The sequence below is a fragment of the Chlamydotis macqueenii genome, chromosome 3 (assembly GCF_036417535.1).
Source record: "Chlamydotis macqueenii isolate bChlMac1 chromosome 3, bChlMac1.mat, whole genome shotgun sequence".
NCBI lineage: Eukaryota > Metazoa > Chordata > Aves > Otidiformes > Otididae > Chlamydotis > Chlamydotis macqueenii.
Window position 1 is genome coordinate 36,040,203 of NC_141558.1, and position 21,602 is coordinate 36,061,804.

The 21,602-nt window shown below is 39.8% G+C and overlaps 1 protein-coding gene across 1 annotated transcript in view; it reads right to left on the bottom strand.

The window, feature by feature from the left end:
* The window catches only part of ELOVL4 (ELOVL fatty acid elongase 4), a 35,226-nt gene extending 13,992 nt beyond the window's left edge, over nucleotides 1–21,234 (bottom strand). The window contains exons 1-3 of the mRNA XM_086744257.1: nucleotides 20,939–21,234; nucleotides 3,873–4,060; nucleotides 498–578 (exon numbers count right to left, since the gene is read on the bottom strand). Of these exons, the coding sequence (XP_086600383.1) occupies nucleotides 498–578; nucleotides 3,873–4,060; nucleotides 20,939–21,038 (369 nt within the window). The 5' untranslated portion in view covers nucleotides 21,039–21,234. The remainder of the gene's footprint in view (nucleotides 1–497; nucleotides 579–3,872; nucleotides 4,061–20,938) is intronic.
* Between the last annotated feature and the right edge of the window lie 368 nt (nucleotides 21,235–21,602).

The following is a 21,602-nucleotide window of genomic DNA, read 5'->3' on the forward strand; positions in this document are numbered from 1 at the left end:
ACATTTGCCAGAAGCCAGCAAGACCTCATGAAGTCAAACACGGGTAAAGGAGACAAAAAGTTGCCTCACCAGTATGAGTGAAGTGCAACCACAGTATGTGCTGACAAATCTTACTTGCTTTGATCTAGCTGGAACACTACACCTTTACTGCGGTTTACCCCGGTATCATGAACTTCAGCAAGGTCTAGGAACCAAAGTTATGTCTATAAAGCTTATCCTGGATTGCACAATCGCAGATGAAGCCAAGGATGGTATCTTTAAGACTACCCTTACTTGCAGCAGTCAGATGAAAGTTAATGCAAATAAAATGATGCACTTCGATTAAACCTGCTATGTGCAATGTAGTCAAGCCTGAAGCAGTCTGAAAATATAACGGGATATATTCATGGCTGACAGTTGAAATGTTTGAAAACACTGTTTTCAAACAAGACTTAAATAATCATGTAGTACTATATACTACACACAATCATATACAAATGCAAAAAATAAATACTCACCCTAACTTCATAAACATTATCTGAATAATCCACAGTCTGGCAGACATAGCTGTACCCTCGAGCTCTTGATGACAAAAACAGCTGAAAAAATTAAAATCATACATGAGGGGAAAGATGCTACATAAAACATGTTCATAGCAATTATCAGCAATTTTCTTGCTACATCAAACTTACCTGAACCAAAATATTTAAAATATCCCTATCAGTCTTGAGAATACTATTGAAGAAAGTAAATATTTAGTTCTAACAATCTCGTTACACAGTACCTATTTTTTTAATTGTAAATTAAAAAGAAAGTACTATTTTTTCCCTGCATGTATCTGCCCAGATAATTAGAGCCCTGTAAAATTAGTAAGAATTCCAGTATGACCTTAAGCTACTCAAACAAGAGTATTTCCACCGACAGCTCTAGCTTCAGAAACAGAAAATACCTAATTGCTTTCACTATGAGTCACAGAAACACTATTCCCATGATGGATTAGAGAACTCCCTCCAATAGACAGGAATTAGATAATTTGGATCTACTATTCTTAAAACTGTATATAAATCAAAATCCAGGAAAAAAAACCCTGCACAGTCAACGTTGAGCACCCATAATAGATACTGAGAGAAATTAGATGAAAAAAGAGTTCCCCATTTTGTACCAACAGAAGTGGCCTAAAGCCCATGAAGTGCTTCTGTAGGGCCACTCCAAATACAGCCCATTACAATAACTTCAGCAGGAGAAGATAAACTTGACATTTGAGTAAGTTCCCCTTGGAAAGAAGAACACTTGCCTAGAGCTGTACAAGGTTCAAGTAATACTTCTAATCTTGACATTCATAAATGTTATGATCCAAGACTGTTTAAAGCCACGTAATCTCACCCTGTTAAGGATTAAAAAAATACACCAGTGGAGCAGACAAACTGTAAATCGTGAGCTGTAAAAGTAAAGGAGGGTGATACAAAAAGATCTCCAAAATAAACATGAGTAGGGACTGACTACTCTTACCACTAACCTGACTTCTATCTCATTTAGGCTGAAGTCGAGTTGACTCCAGTATCTCAACTTTCACACAGCACTAGAAGTGCAAATAGATACAGGGACAAGTGTCATCCAGATAAAAACAACATACAAAACCTTGTGAAACTCTGGACTTATTTGCTGCACAGGTCTGTTAAGGAGGGAGGTGAAAGAACTGTCCACAGAAAGGATCCTAAGAAAGAATTTAACTACTTCTGCATCATCCAAGTCCCTTTACATACTGTGTGATACCACTGCTCTCCAGCATGGTCCCACACAGGCACAAGCACACTTGGTAATATCAGAGAAGAGCAGGGAACAGTTTAGTCTGCACTGTAACAGAAACTAACCAAGCTCTACTGTGACCAACGGGGTAACTTGACCAAGGTTGACTTGGCAAAAGGCAGTAAGTTCACTTCACCAGACTGCCTCAAGGTAGAATAAGAAATTCAAGATTTTGTAGCAAAATAGGGGCTACGAATCTGGGACGTCTGCATGTTCTAAGTAAAATTTGCTTCTAACTTGAATCTAAACTTGAGTCCAATATATGCGAGTCTTGGACTAAACAATCTAGTAGTGCTTTATGGATTTACCATTTTAATGCCAGTTATCATAGCTAAACAATACAGCTTGCCATCAGGATGATTATTTAAATAATATTTAAAGGCATTCACATTCAAATTCTGTTCTCAGTAATACCTGGAAACTTTACAGTCATTCACAAAAGACAAACTGTGTATCATTTTACTCATTAACAATTATGTTACTCACACAAATTACAACAGTGGCACACTGGTATTGTAAATCTCATGTAGATTGAAGCAGAAGTAGTGTGGTTAAAGAGAACAACTGAGTCCTGAACACCTTCCTCCCATTAGTTTCTAAGATCGAGAAAAGCCACTTTCTGTAAATGTTGTATCCATAGCCTTAACATCCATTGAGTAACAACCTACCATTTGAAATAGTATGAAACTGGAACCCCTGTTTGTATCTAAAATTATGAGCTTTCAGCCTACTGACAGCAATGTGTATTTGCAGTCCCATTTATTTTAATGTGAATTCAGTGATTTGGAAATGCCATGCAAACACATGTGCTATCCTATAAGCAACACAGGTTTGAAAATTAATTGACTACAAGTCTGGTATAATTCAGCTCATGGGTAAAAGAAACCATTTTAAAAGCATAAGGGAAAAGACAGACATAGGAAAAACATTGCAGAATTAATTTCAGAGGAGTTTCAGTTTTAACCTGCTAAGATGATTGGATTTCATCCACTCCCACAACTATCCTTGGGTGTCAGCATTAAATCTGTTGTGCCTGTAGTATTCTATTACTTAGTTGAATAGTGCAGGAAACTATTTAGACAAAATGACGACTGAGTGTGATGGCTAAAATTTTACTGAACCATGTCTTACATAAAGGCAGAAATCAGTTAATGACTTCATTATAGAGGCTCTGGGGAAGGATCAATACGCAGATCATCAGTAGGTATGCCATGTTTTCCTGGTAAAAGTACAGAACAGACCAGTCAGAAAAAGAGTTCTGCAGTGCTGTAATTTTAACTGCTCTGTTCATTTGCTGTACTTCTGGAAAGAGATTTTGCAAGTTCATGATCCAAGGTTTTCCAGGAAGAAGACTCTCAATCCACAGCAGCAAAGTCACAACAGCATAAACTAGTCCTTAGGATCAGGTATATTCTGGACAGCTATCCTTGACTAATGATTACCAAACTGCTAAGTAATCCCACTTAGCTGCTGCTAAAGAGCTGATCCACTGCACTGTTACTAGTCACACACAGCAATGCTGAAATTTATGAAAATTAACACACTCAGAACATTGCAAACCAAATATTAGAAGATTGTATCCTTCTATTTTTATTTAAAGACACAGTTCACTTAATTTTTATTCTTCTTCTAAAAGATACCTTACAGAAAAGATACTTTTTCTCACTACAGACAATGGACATCTGAATTTCTAAAAATGATAAACACATTGAACACACCAAACAGCTCAATTTCTAACAAGATACATTCTGACACCCTTGAGGATTATCAAAAAGGAAAAAAACCCAAACAGTTACAAGTGTTAAATTCCTATGGATTTTAGTTAATATATCCAGCATTTATGCTAACATAAATCTAAGAAGAACTTGGAACAGCTAATACACAAATGCACTTAGTGCATTTATTTTCAAACAGAACTTACCTAGCTACAGAAATACTCACATCAAAGGCAAATTCAGCTTTAAAAGTCTGTGCAAAACATTCACCCTCAATAGACATCATGAATACGTAAGATTATTTTCATTTTGCAATCTATAGACACCTTCAGACTTAAATAGGAATTCTCTCCTGTGAGAGAGCATACACACCTCTTTGAAAATGAAGAAGTTGAGTAGAACCATTCCAAAGTTGTAAACAACCAAGAGGAAACGTAACTGAAAGGGCTCCCTTGTCTTCATCCATTTGGGGCCCAGCCAGACAGTGAGGAGATAAATAGTGCTTATAGTCAGTGTTGGAAATGGAGACTGCATCAAGGGCCAATCATCCACACGTTTGTCTGGAGGAGGTGAAGCAAACAGAAGGCGTCAACAAGGTCTGAACAAAATATATTTAATAAAAAATGCAATGCTTAAAATTATTAAGTATTATTCTCCCCTGGAATAGCGACATCAGATAGTAGAAACACAATACACACACTTCCTAGGAAGGTTAAAGAAAATAGTTTTTCAAAAACCCACTATATCACGTTACCTTACACAGAGATCTATTACGTCAAGCAAGTTCTATTGCCCAGTACTACAATCCAAAACAATAAAGTAGATAGAATCCTGTGAGCCCAAATCCAATCCAACCCACTAATCCCCCCCAAACCAATTTTGCTTATGACGAACAGTGAACAGTGACATAACCAAACATTCAACACCACTGCAAATGAAAGATACACGAATTTGGCAAAATACTGATAAAATTAATAACTTTTATTAGTTTAAAATTAGGCACTAAAAAGCCTCAAATTAATTTTATACAGGTTGTATGAACCTAACCAAGCACCTCAGCTATTTGATGTAGGTCAGTCTCATATGTTTCTGACAGAATACTACAATGTTACTGGAAAACAACTAAATAAAAGAGTTTAAAGGGATGGTTCTAGTTAGAGCAATCCGTGCTGTCATATGGGAGACAAAGGTTTTATTTACAGTCTCCTTCAGTCACTCATGAGATTCAGAGTTACACATACTCTAGGGCCCACAATAAGCTATATTAAGTTCTGGATCTGTATCAAAAAAACACTCTTAGCCTGATGAACCAGTGACATCTAGGATTAGAAGATGGCTCTGCTACACAGAAGGGAAGGCAGAGACTACAGTGACACCTCCTTACACAGTGTTCCCTTCCCCCATATGAAGGCTAATCTCTAGTTACAGTGAGAGATAAAAGGTAACTATTCCATAACTACCAATACTTCAGATACTGCACAGCTCCACAATACTAACTGGATTATTTTCCAGATGCTTAGGCCAGTTGCAGTTCAGATGGAAATCACACCATAGGGCTCCTTGGGAAGCTCCGAAATTTTAACACACCTGCCTTCAGTCATTTGTGGACAAACTCACAAATAGAAATGCGGTTGCCCACAGACTTACCTAGAGGACAAGATTATTTTGGAGAATTGTTTTTCTTCATGGCAACCCAAAGGCAGCAAAAAATAACCTATACCAAAATTCCTGATTCCAAGTATACTAACAGGTAAGTTAGAAATCCCTTCTTACCTACAGAACGAGGAACTCTGATGCAATGAGAAAAGTACAGAACAGCACTGCCATTACACCTCCTCCACTTCTCTCTCATTTCCTTGGTTGCCCTTGAGATCATAAATTAGAACCTCCTTTTAGGAGTAGATTTCATGAGACCCTCTATTTCTAATAAACAACACATATTGTGATTTACAGGAAGACAGTGTGCATGGCACTGACTCCTCTTGCTTCCAGTTGATTTAGCAACACTTGACCTGCACATTGCAAGTAAGATGCTAGGAGGCCTAAAAACAACTGGAAAAGAAGGAAGAGAAACCAGTCTAGCTGCTTCCATTATGGCTCTTAATGGAAGAGAGAAGTCATCCTAACACATGGAAATCTCCAGCAAGGCTGACACTCCCAGATGACCGACAGAAGCCAAGGGCAAGACAGGGCAAGGAGTACAGGGAGGAGGGGCAAAAAATTCAGATAGATTGGCTGTAGAAATACAGGCAGCAAAACAGAACTGAAGAAAGTGAAAGAAGACATTTACCTCTTACTTTTCAGCAGGTCCCTGGAGCAGACACTTCTATTACAATATAATGTGCTCTCTGTAAAACATGAGAGCAGTTGCTTTATAGTATAGTATAGTATCTTTAAATGTAAAGGAACAGTCCCATTTTTCCAGATCTCACAGAATGCTGCCTACTGAAGCTGAAATAACACTGCTGCATTGCAATTATTACACTGCTATCTCTCTTCCACTTTAGTTCCTGCTTGCTTTTAGAAACTGCTCTACCAATCTGAATTTAAAAATAAAAGATAACACAATTTAAAAGACAAGACAAATGAAGAATCTCATCATCCACCTGACACAAAGTAATGGGCAAAGACTCATCTCCACCAAGCAAGAAGAAAGGTGTCACTTCTTAATTAAGAGACAGCTCCAGGAACAGCCAATGTGTGACATGCTTTAATCATATCTGCATCTCAGTTCAGACACTGTAGTGTGCAAAGAGTTAAGAGCAGATGAGGCAACAGACTCAGTTGCTTTCCCAGCCTTCTTGCACTAAGCGATATAAAGATGCAACAACATATCAGAGAACCTGTCTTCTATCTTCTAACCTAGTGTTCCATGGTATCCTGAATGCTAAAGTGACAATATGAAAAATGTGAAAAAGGAAGACTTCGATTTTACACAGGAGCTGAATGTTCCCACCCACTGCTGAAAATAGGAGACTATCATCTATTCCAGATTTCTTTTTGTGGCAGGAGACAAAGATTTCTAGAGGGAAGAATGAGGATTCACTAAAGGATGAAAAGGAAAGACAAAGGGGCAACTTTTATGAAAGCCCAGCTGCAAGTGGGCTTTCCCCTCACACTTCATTAGCACTGTTAAAAATTCTTTCACCTACTTTCCAAAAAAACCTACAAATTTAAGAACTTAACTGGAGAAAACCAAGAAATATATTTAACTAACCCTGACAACAACATGAGAGCACCTGCGCAGCTGCCACGACACTTCCATGTATCATGGTTTCAGCCTGTTACTTTCCCTCTGCACCAGGATTTTCAAACAGTGAGCCACTACACCTCAGAGAAAAGTCTTAAAGCATTTGCAAGGAAAGCATAGCTTACTGATACAGACCGCATAACACACTGCCCAGTAAATCTATCTATCTGATTGGGATTTTGGGGGCCTGACCTCTCCTAGGACAATTAATTACACTTTGAATACAAAATGCCTGGATGAGAGGGAATACAGTAGGCAATTCAGTTCTGGAGTTCATCCTGGCCAGAAGTGCATGAATAGTCAAAAAGTTTATTCTAATTTGCACTGTGCTAGCTAAGAACAACACCTTGCATTTATTTTAAGTGCATTTCGGAGACTCTGCATAACATTATTTTTTTTTACTAATACTGTGTCATCAGAAAACATGCTATTCTTCATCCCAGAACTTGCTAGATTTAGAAACTTGTGATGAACAAGATCCTGCTTGGATAATGCAAAGCAACTTGTTCAGTTTTAAGTCAGCTCCATGCACCATTTATCGTTGCACAGAAGGTAATACAAAATCAACTTCATTTCAGTTTACCAGGCAAGCCTGCTTGTCCATGTTCTACATGGAAAACACACAGTTACATGCAGACCCTTGTTCCAAACTTCTTTTCAGATATCCTCTTTCAAGCCAAGATAAATTCACTCTCTTAAGTTACCTGTTTAAGAGACAAACCTCATAAGCTCCTACCCTCCTCTCTCCCAGCCCGTTTTAGCAAAACCACTGTAATTTTGTGTCCTAGTTACTAGCTGGTGCTGATGACTACAAATGATTCTTGCAAATTACAGAGAACTGTGATAGCTTAAGGGGACATACGAGTGTATTAAATTCTGCAGTACTTTACACGCAATAGGTACATTATTACCTGAAAGATGAAATAAGCTTGAAATAAAAACGCCAGCTCCCTGAAAAAATCCCTCCAACTGCTTTGAAGCAAAATGACCAATGCCTTTACCTGATTAGAATTGACAGAGACTGACTGAATCTTTCAGGGGATTAATGCATTTGTCTTTCAAATCCTAAGACCTAGATTCTAATTCGATCATAAATAAAGTGTCTGTTGTGATGGCACAGCCTGTAGTACAGTGCTTTCTTTTTGTAAGGTGGAAAAAATTTTAGAACAAGCATTTAAAGCAGCACTCAATCACAAAGTTGAATCCAGAGTAGAAAAAGGCATCTGTTACCACGTTCCTGATAGAAAATTTCTGTTATGTAAGGAAAGAATAGCAAATATTTTGTATACACAAGATTTTTCTGTAATTTTGTGTATATACATTTTAAAGTTTCCCATTGCAAAGACAAGAAATAAAATAACTTACATATAATTTTTATGTGTGTGTGTATATATATATATAAACCCCTGAGATTGCCATGAGACACCTACCCTTACATGACTTAATTCTTTACATGGGGCAATTAACTGGACATAGCCACATATAACCCTCTGATTTCTCCCTCCAAAGTAAGAAGAAGAGTAGGACCAGTGACAAGGACTGAACAGCCTACCCGGCAGTGTCCAAAGAAGACATAATTAATCTAAATTGAAATATGGAAGGCAAATGAAGGTGAATTTCAGTAAGTAAGGCTTCACTGATAGTGATCTACAGTTAAAAAATCACAAGAAACTTTTGTGAAACCTACAGTAAGTGTTTTAATATACAAACAGTTCTGTTAAATGTGGTTCAGTGTTTCCTTTCCTATTGGAGAATTTTAGATGGTTAAATTTCCTGCATATTACTGAGCTGATGATTCTTTTTTCTTTCCTCAAGAAGTATAAACTTTAAAAATCAGCAAACAAATGCACAGCACAGTCACTCCTACATTCATCAGGAGAAATCCTGAAACAGTACCATGGTGACTATTTCTGCCTTTAATATTAGTTTTAGAGAAAATATTACATAACTAAAATACATGATTTTTGAAATTCCTTACATTCATATTAGATTCAAAATCAATACCTAGTGAGTCTTTATTTTCACTTTAACAACATACATATTCCCTAGCTATAAGGTCACTACTCACTAATTTATCTGAAGAGCCTTTCAAAGTTATTAATAGCTATTGATACTATTCTCAGCGCAAAGACACTTACAGTGCCAATCCAGCACATCCATCTGTCCAATTACATTTCTAAAGACACTGCAGAAACGATGGTGACTGTTTAAAAGTGGTTCTTAACAGTGAGAGTTCTCTGCAGATCACATCGTTTATTTTAACAAGAAGTCCTCTCAAAGACCAATCTCAAGTTTAAGATAGATTTCTTTTAAATGACTGAAATGTTAATTCCAAAATATAAGGAATGTAAACCAGTATTACCTAATTGGACTATTGTTCTGTGAACTACACTGTTTTAGTTACCTATGAATTGCACGCATCTTGTTAGCTCCACCAGCACTATAACTGAAGGATATTACAAAATGAAAACGTATCATATAAGAAAACACTTGAGAAACATAACTTCTTAAAATGTTTACAAAGCTTTCACATTAAATTTCTTCGCAGTATTTCTTTGCCTGCTCCCCTCCTTTTTGTTCTGGTCACAGATTAACATTCTATACAACGTCCTTCTCTTTCTGCATCTGTATTAGAAATACTGGCTCAGTCCTGTAAATATTTATAAGTAAATATAAAGTTCACTGCAGCTACACAGCCACTGCAGACTGGCTCAGTTGAAATTAAACTCGAATACACATCTACATGATTAGACCCGAGGCTTTTAAACTAAACGAGTACTGCATCAGAATCACTTAAAAGTACATTTACTGCTACCAGTTTGTAGAGACTCCAAGAAAAAAAACTCAGCCTTTGGCTAACTAAAATCTCAGAAACATACAAATGGAACAACAACAGCTGAAGCTATAAACTTGGACTTTAAAACTGCACACTACTAACTACATGGGCTGCACAACTTGAGACCAAAGACTGTTACAGAAGTACCACTGCAGAGCCAAACTTGAGAGGCCATATATCTTTGGACTGAAATAAGCTAATTTTTTCTATGCACTTATTACAATTTTAATACAGTAGTTTATATGGCCCAAAATGAATGATTCTTCTAAAGGTCTCCACTGCTTGAACTAACTTGTCTGCTTTGATACCGGTTATTCATTGCACATATTGCACTCTAATCCTCAATTATCTCAGTTTATCAAATCTCTTTATGAGAAATCCTATGACAGAAGATCGAAGCTAGTGCACAAACTAAAACAACATGCCTACTGACTCACTCCTGTTTCAATCAGAAAAAAAAGTCCATGTCATCCTAGGAGGGACTGTGCAGACAGATTCCTGCAGGAAAGCAAAAGGTTTGAGACACAAGAAACGCCCAGTTTATGCTTCTTTCTCACCTTTATCTCACCTATCATACTTGGTAATGTCTGCAGTCTTCTGGCACTACCAGTGAGTCTGAAAGGGTCAAAGATACCCGTACCTAACTCAGGAATGCGGCAATCTAACATAATCTAAAAGAGACCATTAAACCTCCTTCAACGTATGTTCTAGCTAAGAGAGCTTCCTTGGAATAATTTCCCATTTTACTATAGGAATTGTCTTTCCAGAGGCAGAGAACCCAGCAGAACATAGAACAACTTGCTGTAAAATGTTAAATAGATCCACTACATAAATTTGCTCCCTAAATCGAAATGAATTAGGATTAAACTTTAATCAATTCATGATACTTTTCTCTGCTCGACTGAAGACTCATCTTTCATCAATTTTTTCCCTCGTCATTTGGGTAGTTACAAGCAGCTATCAGGCCACTAAGTAGCTGCTTTTTTAAAGTTATTATTTTATTTAAATAAACACTTTATTTCATTCACCTGAAGGTGTATTTTCCAATCCTTTAATCATTTTCGTGGCTTTTCTCTGAACACTCTACAAACATGTAAATCAGCCTTGCACCTGTTTGACAGGGAAAACTAACTATACCAATCAAGTCTCTGCTGCTTTCCCTCACAGAAGAATTCTGAATTATCACAATAATGTCATAGCATCAGTGGTGGTCATGGCTGGCAAGAAAACAAAGAGGTGAGTATATTACTGGTAAAGCAAAGGATAACATGCACACTATAGGGACAAATGTTCCCAAAACTTGGCACAAAAAAATGCAAAAACAGCTGGCCTGATTTAAGTAGTATTTTAAAATGCAAAACAGTACAAAGAAAACATGCTTACTTTGAGCTTCAAGAATGAAGAGAAATATCCCAGTTAAGTATTTTGTCTATCTTCAAGCTTTAACTAGCCAAAAGCAAACTAATTTGTTTGGGCTGAGAACAAGAGTCTTCAAAATTTTGTGGCAAAGCACTTTAACAAGCTATGAAATATCAAGCTAAGATGCAAGAACAAAAATATTCAGCCTTAAACACAATGAATAATGAAAGCCTATACTCTGAAAAACAAACTAACAAAATCCACAGATTTTTAAAAGCTTGCAGATGAAGCTGTACAAACCCTGTTGTATTCAGAAATAAGAGATGTCTGCCCCAAAACCAAAAGGACTACAGCCAAGACTAACAGGTATTGCCTATAACCAGCTGTGGCTTTGTTTTAAATTTCAGGGCTTTGTAATTGACTCTTTAGTCTTCTTTAAAGCTACACAGAGCAACATAAAATCAAAATACCACACAGCTAAGAAGCATCTCCTGCAGCTAATGAACACTTCTGTAATATGCACGTTTCATAACCTCCCATTAAAAGTAACAGGAATGCCTAATCCCAGTTTGTTGTTAAAATGTTAGATATATTTTAACTAGTATCCCTTATTCTAACTAGCATTCTTGAGACACCTACCATCCAATCACTAATGCCATATTGTCTTTGTGCCTGTACTCAGCAACTGCAGGATACAATTGTTTCAAGACAAGGATAATAATGGAATTATTATGAAATTCAGGAGCCATATCAATTCACCATATCAAGTCTCTGGATTTTCAAGCCTACGAGATTGCCTACTTCAAATTATTTTTTTTTATTTACCTCCTCTGTTGATTATGATTATTTGTAAGGACAGTGCAAAGACTCTTCTTCAAGGAATAATAAAAATATAATCCTCATTGAAGCTTACATGAGATTTGCAAGATAGTAAGCCCTTGAGGCACGTAGCATTCTTCTATTTGTCAAATCTTACTTTTCCAAACATCACAAAAGCAAGATGTGTCCCCAGTACAGTGATACCTCCACGCCTTTTCCTAAATGTTACATGTAATGGAGTAAATAGATGAAGAAAACAGATAGAAAACAAACAAAACAAAACAAATAAAAGAAAACCAAACAAAACCCCAACCAACCCATGGGATGCAATTTTATGAATTAGTTGCAGAACACTATGATCCAGCCCATGTCTCTGTATTTCTAAAGAAACAAAAAAATCTGCATAAAACACACTTCCACAAGCTTTCCTTCTACAGCATTTCCTTTATTGAAACTTACATCCAAATTTTTCTAGTCTTAACCAAAACTGTATTTCTGAGAGCTCAGACTGGAGATGTCATTACTTCATGCACAAGTGGTGGGACTTGGTACTATGAAAATAGTTGTAGAGGTATCAGTAAGCAGCAATACAAACACGGGATTTATGTACATTCAATTTTGCAATAACAGATCAGACTACGGGCCCATCTAGTACAATTCACACTTTTAAAATGCTGAAAGGGATGATCATAGAATAAATCTTCTCCATAGACAGATTTTTTTTTTTTTATTAGATTCCCTCAGTTAGAAGCTAACATCCTTGAAAAATGTTAAGGATTACTAATAACAGCTTAATAACAACTCTGCAAGGCCTTATCCACTGTAGAGAGACATATGTTACATACTCAGCACACACAGGACAGGAAGTTCAGCAATGATACGTGTCTTGCAAATGTGCTAGCACAGCGGAAGGATACTGATGCTTAACTACAAAGCAAATGTAAACAACTTATCTCTACTCTCCTAACAGAGAATGATTTGGGGTTGCAGATGAACATTTAGAGATCTCTAGATGCAGTGATTGAACATGTATGAAAGCTAGCAATGGCAAATGAAACCTACCTAAAAATAATACCAGAAAGCCACAGGAGAACATCTGCAAGGAGCTGCACAGATAACTCTCCGATAAACTACCCGATAACAAAAGGAGTTCTTTAAATATATTACCTCTTATTTTCAAAGCTCAGGGGCAGAAGTAAAATTTACAGTTGTGAGGTACATTGTGTGTGGGGGGGGAGAGACTAATTTTGCAATGTTGATTTTCAAAACATGAACTTAATGAGAAAATGTTCTTATACCCAAAGATGACCAGAAGAATGATCAGTGTCTGAATCTTTCACTCACTAAGTATACAGTAGCAAAATCATCAGTTTGGCAGCTAGATAATGCCATATCCAAACAACAGCTACAACTAAGTCTCTTCACTTCTACAGTCACATTAGCTTTTATGATAACATATAGCCCCCAAACCTAAGTTTCTCGCTCTTGATCAAAAATTCATGGATGACTGAAACTGAGATTAGACGTAGTAGAAGAAAATCTGACCTAAATATGAAAGCATTTTAGGGTCATCTATGTGTAAGTAGTTCTATTGGGCACATCTCTTCCTGGTAAACCACTAAATATTAAATGCAAACTCTGAAAATATGGTTATGAAATCTTCTATTTACAGCCCAGCTATTCAATTTAGCACCTGTATTTCCTACTTTTTTTTTTACTTTAGAGTTTCTTAAGTGAAAGACATGGGTTATAAATTCCCTTCTTCTAGCAATGTTCTATAAGCATTTAGGAGGCAATAAAAAAATAGCTCATATTTGCTATAACTGGGAGAGCAAAACAAGTATATGATATCTATAAGCAGACAGAAAAGAAGAAAAATAATTAAAAACACCATGGTCAAGCATGGAAACTGAAGCATAACGTCTACAGGAGGTAGAAGATGACGCTTTTGAGATACTGCAGAAAGAGCTAAAAGAAATAGAAAAATATGACAGAAACAAACCAAAGAGTCAAGAGTCCATGATTATGTACAGGTGTACATAATCGTGTCCAGAGGAGTACATGTGGGAGATGGATGGACAGAGTGAAACCAAGGAAGAATCTCATGGTATAAGCAGACAGAACGCCACAGAGAGAGAGAGAGAGAACACTCTGGGAGGAGTTAAGGATCAAACCACTGACATTATTCAAGTACGTAAACAAAGGAGTTGAATTGTAGGCACGTGAGTGAGTTAGCCTGACAAAACCACGAGCAGTTAATGCCCACAGGCATGCCATTATCTTGCATCAAATGCAAGTGAAATTGAGGTAGCTTATTCCCCCTCACCTTCCACAACAGAAAGGTAAACCAGCTCATGTTTATCTTGAGATCCAAGCACACACAATGAGAGTTAATACAAAACACATTGCACTCAGTTCACCTCTTGGCTTGCCTTGGAGCTACTTATTGCTTTACCCGCAGTCTAGGGTACAGTCCTGAAAATCCTCACAGAGCTGGACACTTAAGTCTTGGCAAGCTTGAATTTCAGAGCTGCCTTCATTTATGTCCTTAAAATGCCAAAAGACTTTGAAGAACATGCACTCAGAAGCACTTGAGTCTTGACAAAATACTCACTTGCCACCTAAAGAAGACCCAGAAACCATATATCCCTCATCTACAGTTTCCTAAAGGAGATATCAGTCAGATAGTCCCACACACAAGAGTACCTTCTGAAATATAACCGTAACTTCAACTTTCTTTTCAAATACAATCTGAGAAAACAAAGCCCTGACATATAACAGTTTACTAGTCCAAGAAGTTCTACCTCATGGATCAGATCTGCCCTTAAAAGCACACTGTCCCAGCTTCTATGCTCCAGGCACACTCCACTCATACCAATATTCTTAAAAAGCTCTCATTCTTTTTATAGCCAATTCTTTTTAGAATCATAGAATAGTTTGAGTTGGAAGGGACCTTTAAAGGTTATATAGTTCAATGCCCTTTTTAGCTAAATGCACTCTCATTTACCTCCAGTTTTTCAGGCCATTCATGTTTAGCCCTGTTTGCCTTACTCCTTCCACACTACAGCTTTTCCCACCCCTAGTCTTGCATTTTAGCAAATTCCTCTTCCCAAGGTTCTCCCCATGTCTGCTTGGAGCCTTTTCATTCATTCACCTTTCATCTAAGTGCTCCCTTAATCCTTTCCATGTGAATCAAGTAACCCAAGAACCTGTCTGGACTGGCAGAGGAAAGAGTGGAGTTTTGCCTCACTCGCTCCTCATGGCTCCTCATCTACAAGACTTTTAAAGGAACTACAACCTATGTTTCCTACACCTTCCTCTACTAATTGTCCTTATACAGCCTTTGACAATCTTTCCTAGTGGCACAGGATAATACAGCATACCTGCCTTGAGTACAACCTCTTCTGGTCTTCCAGAGCTATAACCATAGCCTTGCTACATGCCTCTTCATCGCAAGCACAGCAAAAATACAGAATGACTACCACAAACAACTTCAAGTTTCTCCAACTAGAGACAGCTACCTACAAACAACAGTTCGACTACTCTGCTCAATCAATTTGGTAACCAGTGCAGTCCCCATGATGAATGCATCTGCTTCATGCCACAGACATTTCAACTGCTCAGGAATTCTTCACCTTTTGTTGCACTATGTGGCTCTAGCACCACATGCAAATTTGCACCTCACTAATGGCATACAGCCTTAGCCGAGAAACATGATCAGCTGAGAACTCCACAACAGTAATTTATGGTGTGATGCAGTTTTAAACATACACTCATTCGGCCTTCTGCAGTAGGTACTAAAGTCATGGTTAAATTTTGAATAAGCAGTTTCCCAACCTTTTTCCATGGCATCTGCTTTAAGAGTATTTGTACCATCTTATTTCCTCCAGAGATTTCAAGACATGCTATCTACACAGCCTTAAAAGGAATTTTCAGAAATTCAGTTACATTCCTGGCGTTTTGTTCAAACATTTCCTTTTGCTTCTGGAATATGCTGATGAGTGCTCAAACAGACATTTGTATCACATTCCTGCAGGTGCTCTTTGAAGGATTTTTCTGTCTGATCTCTTTGCTGGAGCGCTGAGAGTTGCAGGTGATCACCTACAACTCCTCCTCCTTCATTTAAGGAAAGAAAAGTCTTCCACTCACAACTCAGCTCCTTGTCCATAGTGTCAGCTTTGCTTCAGGCTGCTCCCTCAGGCTCGAGTCTTGAAGCTTGGTGATTCAAAAATCTCTAAGCAGACATTTCCACTTCAGTAATGTACTTTTCTGAATGATGTTTCCATTTCCAAAGGTGCTTGGTAACTGGTTTTTTTTGATTATCTGACGTTTGAGTTGTGTAATCTGATAAAATCTCCTGGTGATGAAATGTGAGTAGAATTTCCTTCAAACATCCAGCAAACTGTCTTCAATATTGACAGCTCTTTCTTCTTCACTAACGAAGTCCCTCCCTCCACTGACAGGCAGATAAATGTGATGCTTAATGAAACATGTCAAGTAAACTGGGATGCTCCTGTTGCTCAGTTTGGTTGATAGCAGACTCACATAATCCAGCCTTTAATATTCTCCTGTAATTTCTCCAAGTGTGAGAGAAACCTGTGGCTTCTGCCACAGCTTTTTCTTTGTGTTTCTGCCACAAGACAGCCAAACCAAATTACACCAGCTTCCCCAGCTTCTGATGTGTTTCTTTCTATCTAAACCTTGTGTTTTACACAGTCACAGATTGAACAAACTGTTCCCTTGAGAACAAAATTGTATCTGCAAGACAAGTGTCATGCCAGATCACAGAGTCTGATGCTCAGCTAGCCCTCCGAAAGCTGAGGAACACACTCTGCTTTATTTCTGTGCAACAGGCTTCAATGAACCTTCGTCTCACCCTCCATTCTCTCTCCCTGTTGTCACCCTCTGAAGAACTTCCATCTGGATTCTACTTGCCTCCAGCTTTGGCACAAATCCTCAGAGACACAACAAGGTAGCACTTGCACTCAGACTGTTCTGCTAACCACCCCAATGAACCTTCTTCAAGCATAAACATTCAGGATCCTCTGGCCACACTTGGTTTCTGCAGGGGGGAAAGAATGAGGGAATAAGAAGAAGAAATACATTTTCTTCCACTTCTGTTCCCTGGACTGAAAAAGAAGCTGAACCTGAACTTCCTGAGCATTATTAACTTAGACCCAAGATCTTCCTGGCAAAAGTTTTTATGGCAATTCGAGTTCCCATGGAAGCTGCTCCACCTGATCACTTTTAAGGCAAGCAGCTCTAAGTTTGTGTTTCCCATCCTCATTGCCTTACACTTCTCACCCAAGTGATAAAAACTATGATTGATACGCCTCCCAAACAAGATGCTACTGAGAAGGCTACCACTAAAGTGAAAGTTTGCATCTCTCCTTTCCTCCTGATGGAAAAAGTCTGTAATCTTATTAACTGCAACAGCTGTAAATAGTTGCTGTTCCAAAGCAGTCCCACGTGGCCCTGCCTTCTTTTAACTTGGAGCTCCAAGAAAAATCATTCTCACCCAAAGTTGGTAAATCCTTCTGTTCTTTAGCTCAATACACTCAAACTAACCAGTTCCTCTAAAATAAATATTTTTGATACAGGGTTTCACATATCTCCTTTTCGAGCCACAGTATCTCACTCCCCCTCCCCAGCTTCCAATGATCTCTTCACCTATGTTTTGAGATTTCCACATTCTTCTTTCCTGGATTGTGTCCTGAATTATTCACCTTAATAGTTCCCCTGGACTCGGCATGGAACCTCCCTTTAAGTCACTTGTTCAGTCATCTAATCATACCCTTAATCCTTCCCGGCAGATCTAACCCCAACCAGCTACCTGAGCCAAGAGAAAGAAGGAAGCCCTGCCCTACCTAATACATGTTACCAGTCCTATGCCCTTACAGAAATAATGGCATGAATCCCTAGATCATCTTTCATGATAGTAACTGTTGCACTGACCACCTTTTTTTTTTTCCTCCTGATGACCGCTAAGACCATGTTTTTGTCCTTTATACCTCTTCTTGAAGTTTATGGCTTCCTAAATGATCTCCTTCAGCCTTTTCAGATGAATATACAGTTACAATGGATTTTGGGCTTTCATGAAAGGGATCTAAAAAGATAGTCAAGAAACGAGAGGAAAGAAAAAAAAAAAGTATTTCAACAGATTTATGAAGAAAAACATATTAAGCTAAGGCTGAAAATGTATTTCATAATCTATATGGGGAAAAAGTCACAGAATACTGTTACTATTTCCAAATGCAAGATTTAAAGAAAAAAAAAAAAACAAAACCAAACCCACAAACAAGCTAGCTTTATACAGCACACCTAATGCCAAAAAAATTTATGACATCATTAAGAAAAATGCAGTTAGGCTTATCAGATACTCAGTCTTTTGGGGTTCTTTTTAGTCTCAGAAAAGGTTGGTTGCTTTTTAAATAGCACAAAGCAGAGGAGAAAAAAGACCAAATCTTTACAGCACAAAAATAAAGCAGCACAAGACTCAGTCGGATGTTCTGGCACAGTTCTACCCAAGTTTCATCACAGGAGTCCAGGGGAGCATTAGTAAACACCTGCTGGCAGGACAGTGTCACTGAACACTTGAGAACAGGGTTAAAGATAGACTTGGGTGTCCAATAAAAAATGGAAGTAAAAACTGGAAAGAATAAGCAAATTTGGTTTTATATGAATGAGAAGGTTTTGTGTAGGAGTAGTAGTGGGAATAAAGTTTCATCACATTTTATTGTGTAATTTTGCTGTGTAGTAGTGTTTCAGTATGATTTATTGTGTAACACAATTGCATGGCATCATTTGTTGAGCAACTTTGCTGCGTGGTATAGTTTTTTTTGTTTAATGATATTGAACATTAGGCAATGGTCTTGCACACCATAATTTGCGTTTTTTGTTGAGCAACATCACTGCCATAGTTCTTGACACAGAGGTGAATTGCATGAATTCACACAACAGTGCTGAATTCATTATTTTAACATATATTCACTCAGAGACAGCAAATGGAGACTATTATTTTTTTCTGAATGAAGACACATGAAGAAAAGCAGCAAACTGAGCAGGTATTTAAGCGGAACATAGGGCACTGAAATATGATTTCACTAAATAGCAATGCAGCTTTGCCTCCTAATGACACTTTCTTATCCGGAGCTACCTTGTAACTACATTACGTGATATTACATGTTCACATATCGATATCTGACTGTAAAAACTACAGGAGGATGTTGTTTTACATACTACCAGGTATAAATAAGAACAGTAACATGCTTTTGATGTGACCCAGGCTCTGTCCAAAACTATCCTTGCAGGGAGCTACTGAAATCCACAATCTGAACAAGAAACTCTCCATCCACACTACTGAACTTAGAGCAGTAACCTAAAGTTTGCATTAGTAAAAGACTTAAGAATGTTTTCAGATGCCATGACAACGTCATCCTACTACTCCGTAAAATTCTCCAAAGCAGTAGGAGGAGGAAAAAAAAAAAGTGTGCCCTATTAATGTATTAATGTAAGTTACTCATCTTTACATTTGTTACATAAATTTCCCTTTTCATCCCTCTTTTTTTCCCCTGATCATTTTTGCTTATAACAAATGTGGTCTGTGTATAGACTTAAGTAACACGTTTGAAATTCAGGAAATGTATCAGGACTTTAAATCTTTTTCCATACAAATCAAGTAATCCATAAGGATATCAACTTTGTACCCACATCCATTTTTATGCCCATCTGAAAACACTACTGATTGACTGCAACAGCATCTCTTTCATGCATTACCTGGCAGTCTACAAACAATCGTAGGCTGCATGAGGCAGAGAAAGACAGCAAACACTGGTAGATTACAATACAGTGCTGCTGCAAGCATTTTTATTTGATCTCATATTCTGGCAGGTTTTACATACAGAAGAAAGAAATACACATGCAGGTCTAAGTTTTAAAATACGGCAAAAACCAGAAGATAAGCTGGGAAGGCAAACTGTGGGAAAAAAAAAAAAAAGTGAGCTCCCTCCATCTATAACATAAGATTAATTTATTATCTAACAGATGGCAGAAGGGAGGGGGGCGGAAAAGGAAAGACTCCTGATGCAGTAGTGAGCTTCCCATCTGTAATGAAGGCCCCACATTCTCATTTATCATACTACCACAAAATACGTCCATAGTCGCATTCACTCTAGAGTTTTGCTCCATGTATTTCTAGGTTTAAATCAAAATAGCCTAAACCTCACCATTGCGCGGGCAACTAAAAAAAAATAAAAAATAAATAAAAAGGAAAACATCCAGAGAAGTGATTCTTCTGACAACTGCCCAAGGCTACTCACAACAGCAACTATGAGAGCTGCGACTCTACCCTGCTGATTTCATTTGACCAACGAGAGAGAAAGTCACCACGCTGACCAATACTTCCAGAGCTACCGGTCACTGTAGCAAGTTACCACCTCATTTGCTGTCCCAGCACTGAAAGCTGCTTTCCCCCGTTTCTCCATATTACAAGACAGTTTTTCTTCCTTCAGCATCTTCCACATTGCAGTCATAGTGCGCCAAGACAAAAATGGAGCATATTGAAAACGGAACACAGCAGAACCGACGCAAAAGCGCTTAATATAAAACGAAAAGCTTCTGTGCTGACGGCAGCAGTCCTTTCTTCACGCAGTTTGCTGAACTCCAGGCGATGCTGTCACAGGACTCCCACCTGCCGCAGAAGCCGAAGGCCGCCCGAGCTCCGGCACGAATTACCGGCGGGCCCCGCTTACCTCCGACATCGGATTCCCGTACCACCGCCCCGGGGCGCGCTGCGGCGAGAGGGAACCGGAGGGACGACGGCTCTGAGAAGCGGATTTCGCTACGTCCAGCCCGCAGGCGCCCGGAGTGGGGGGGGTGGAACACGACACCCTCACCTTGCCCGGCGCACCCCGAGCCGTTACACGGGATTAAGAAACAAGCCCAGCGCCCATGCACACGCGGGAAAGCGAGGAGGGGACGCGGGTGCGGAGGGGCCTGGGCCCCCCGCCGCCACCCCAGGCCCGGGGACCCGCCCGCTGCCTCAGCCGTCCCCCCCGCTTCCACCTCGGCGCGCGGCGCGTCTCCCGGGAGACGGAGCCATTTTGAACCGCTGCGCCTCAGCGACAGCGGGCGGCGAGCGGCGATGGTGGTGACGGGGCCGCCTTGGCGCGTTACCTCGGATGCTCCAGGTCCAGCGGTAGAACTCGAGGGTGTCGTTCACCACGCTGGACACCAAGCCCATGGCGCGGGGGGGCTCGGCGGCGGCGGCACCCATGGTGAGCAGCAGCAGCAGCGGCGGAGCCGGCAGACCTGTCTCGGCGCGTGCGTCCGTGCCTCTGCGCCGGAGCTGCTGCTGCTGCTGCCCTTCTACAGCCGGGGATGTGATTTAAATCTCTATCTCTCGGTATCTTCCCTTCAGACTCCGCCTCGCTCCCCGTCACCGGCTCCCGTGCCCGGCGGGCAGGGCGGAGGGCGAGGAGGCGGAGGCGGCCCGGGAGAGTGTGGGGGGGGGGAGGTGGGAGGGGGGAGAGCAGGCGCGGCGGCGGCGGCCGCGGCTCCGCAGTACCGGTGCGGTGCGGTGCGGTGCGCTGCGCTGCGCGTCACGTGACGGCCGGCTCGCAGCCCGCCGGCAGCAGCCCGAGGGGCGCGCGGCGGCCCGGCCCGGCCGCGCAGGCGCAGTGCCGGCGCCCCCCCCCCCCCCGCCCGCCGGCTGAGGGGAGGGCGGCGGGAGCAGGTGCAGGGCGGCTGGGCCTCCCTGGGGGAAGGGGGGATGTTGTAGACCCGTTGCATCCATCAGTGGGCATCCGGGGTGGGAAGGAGCTGCTTATTATCTTAATTC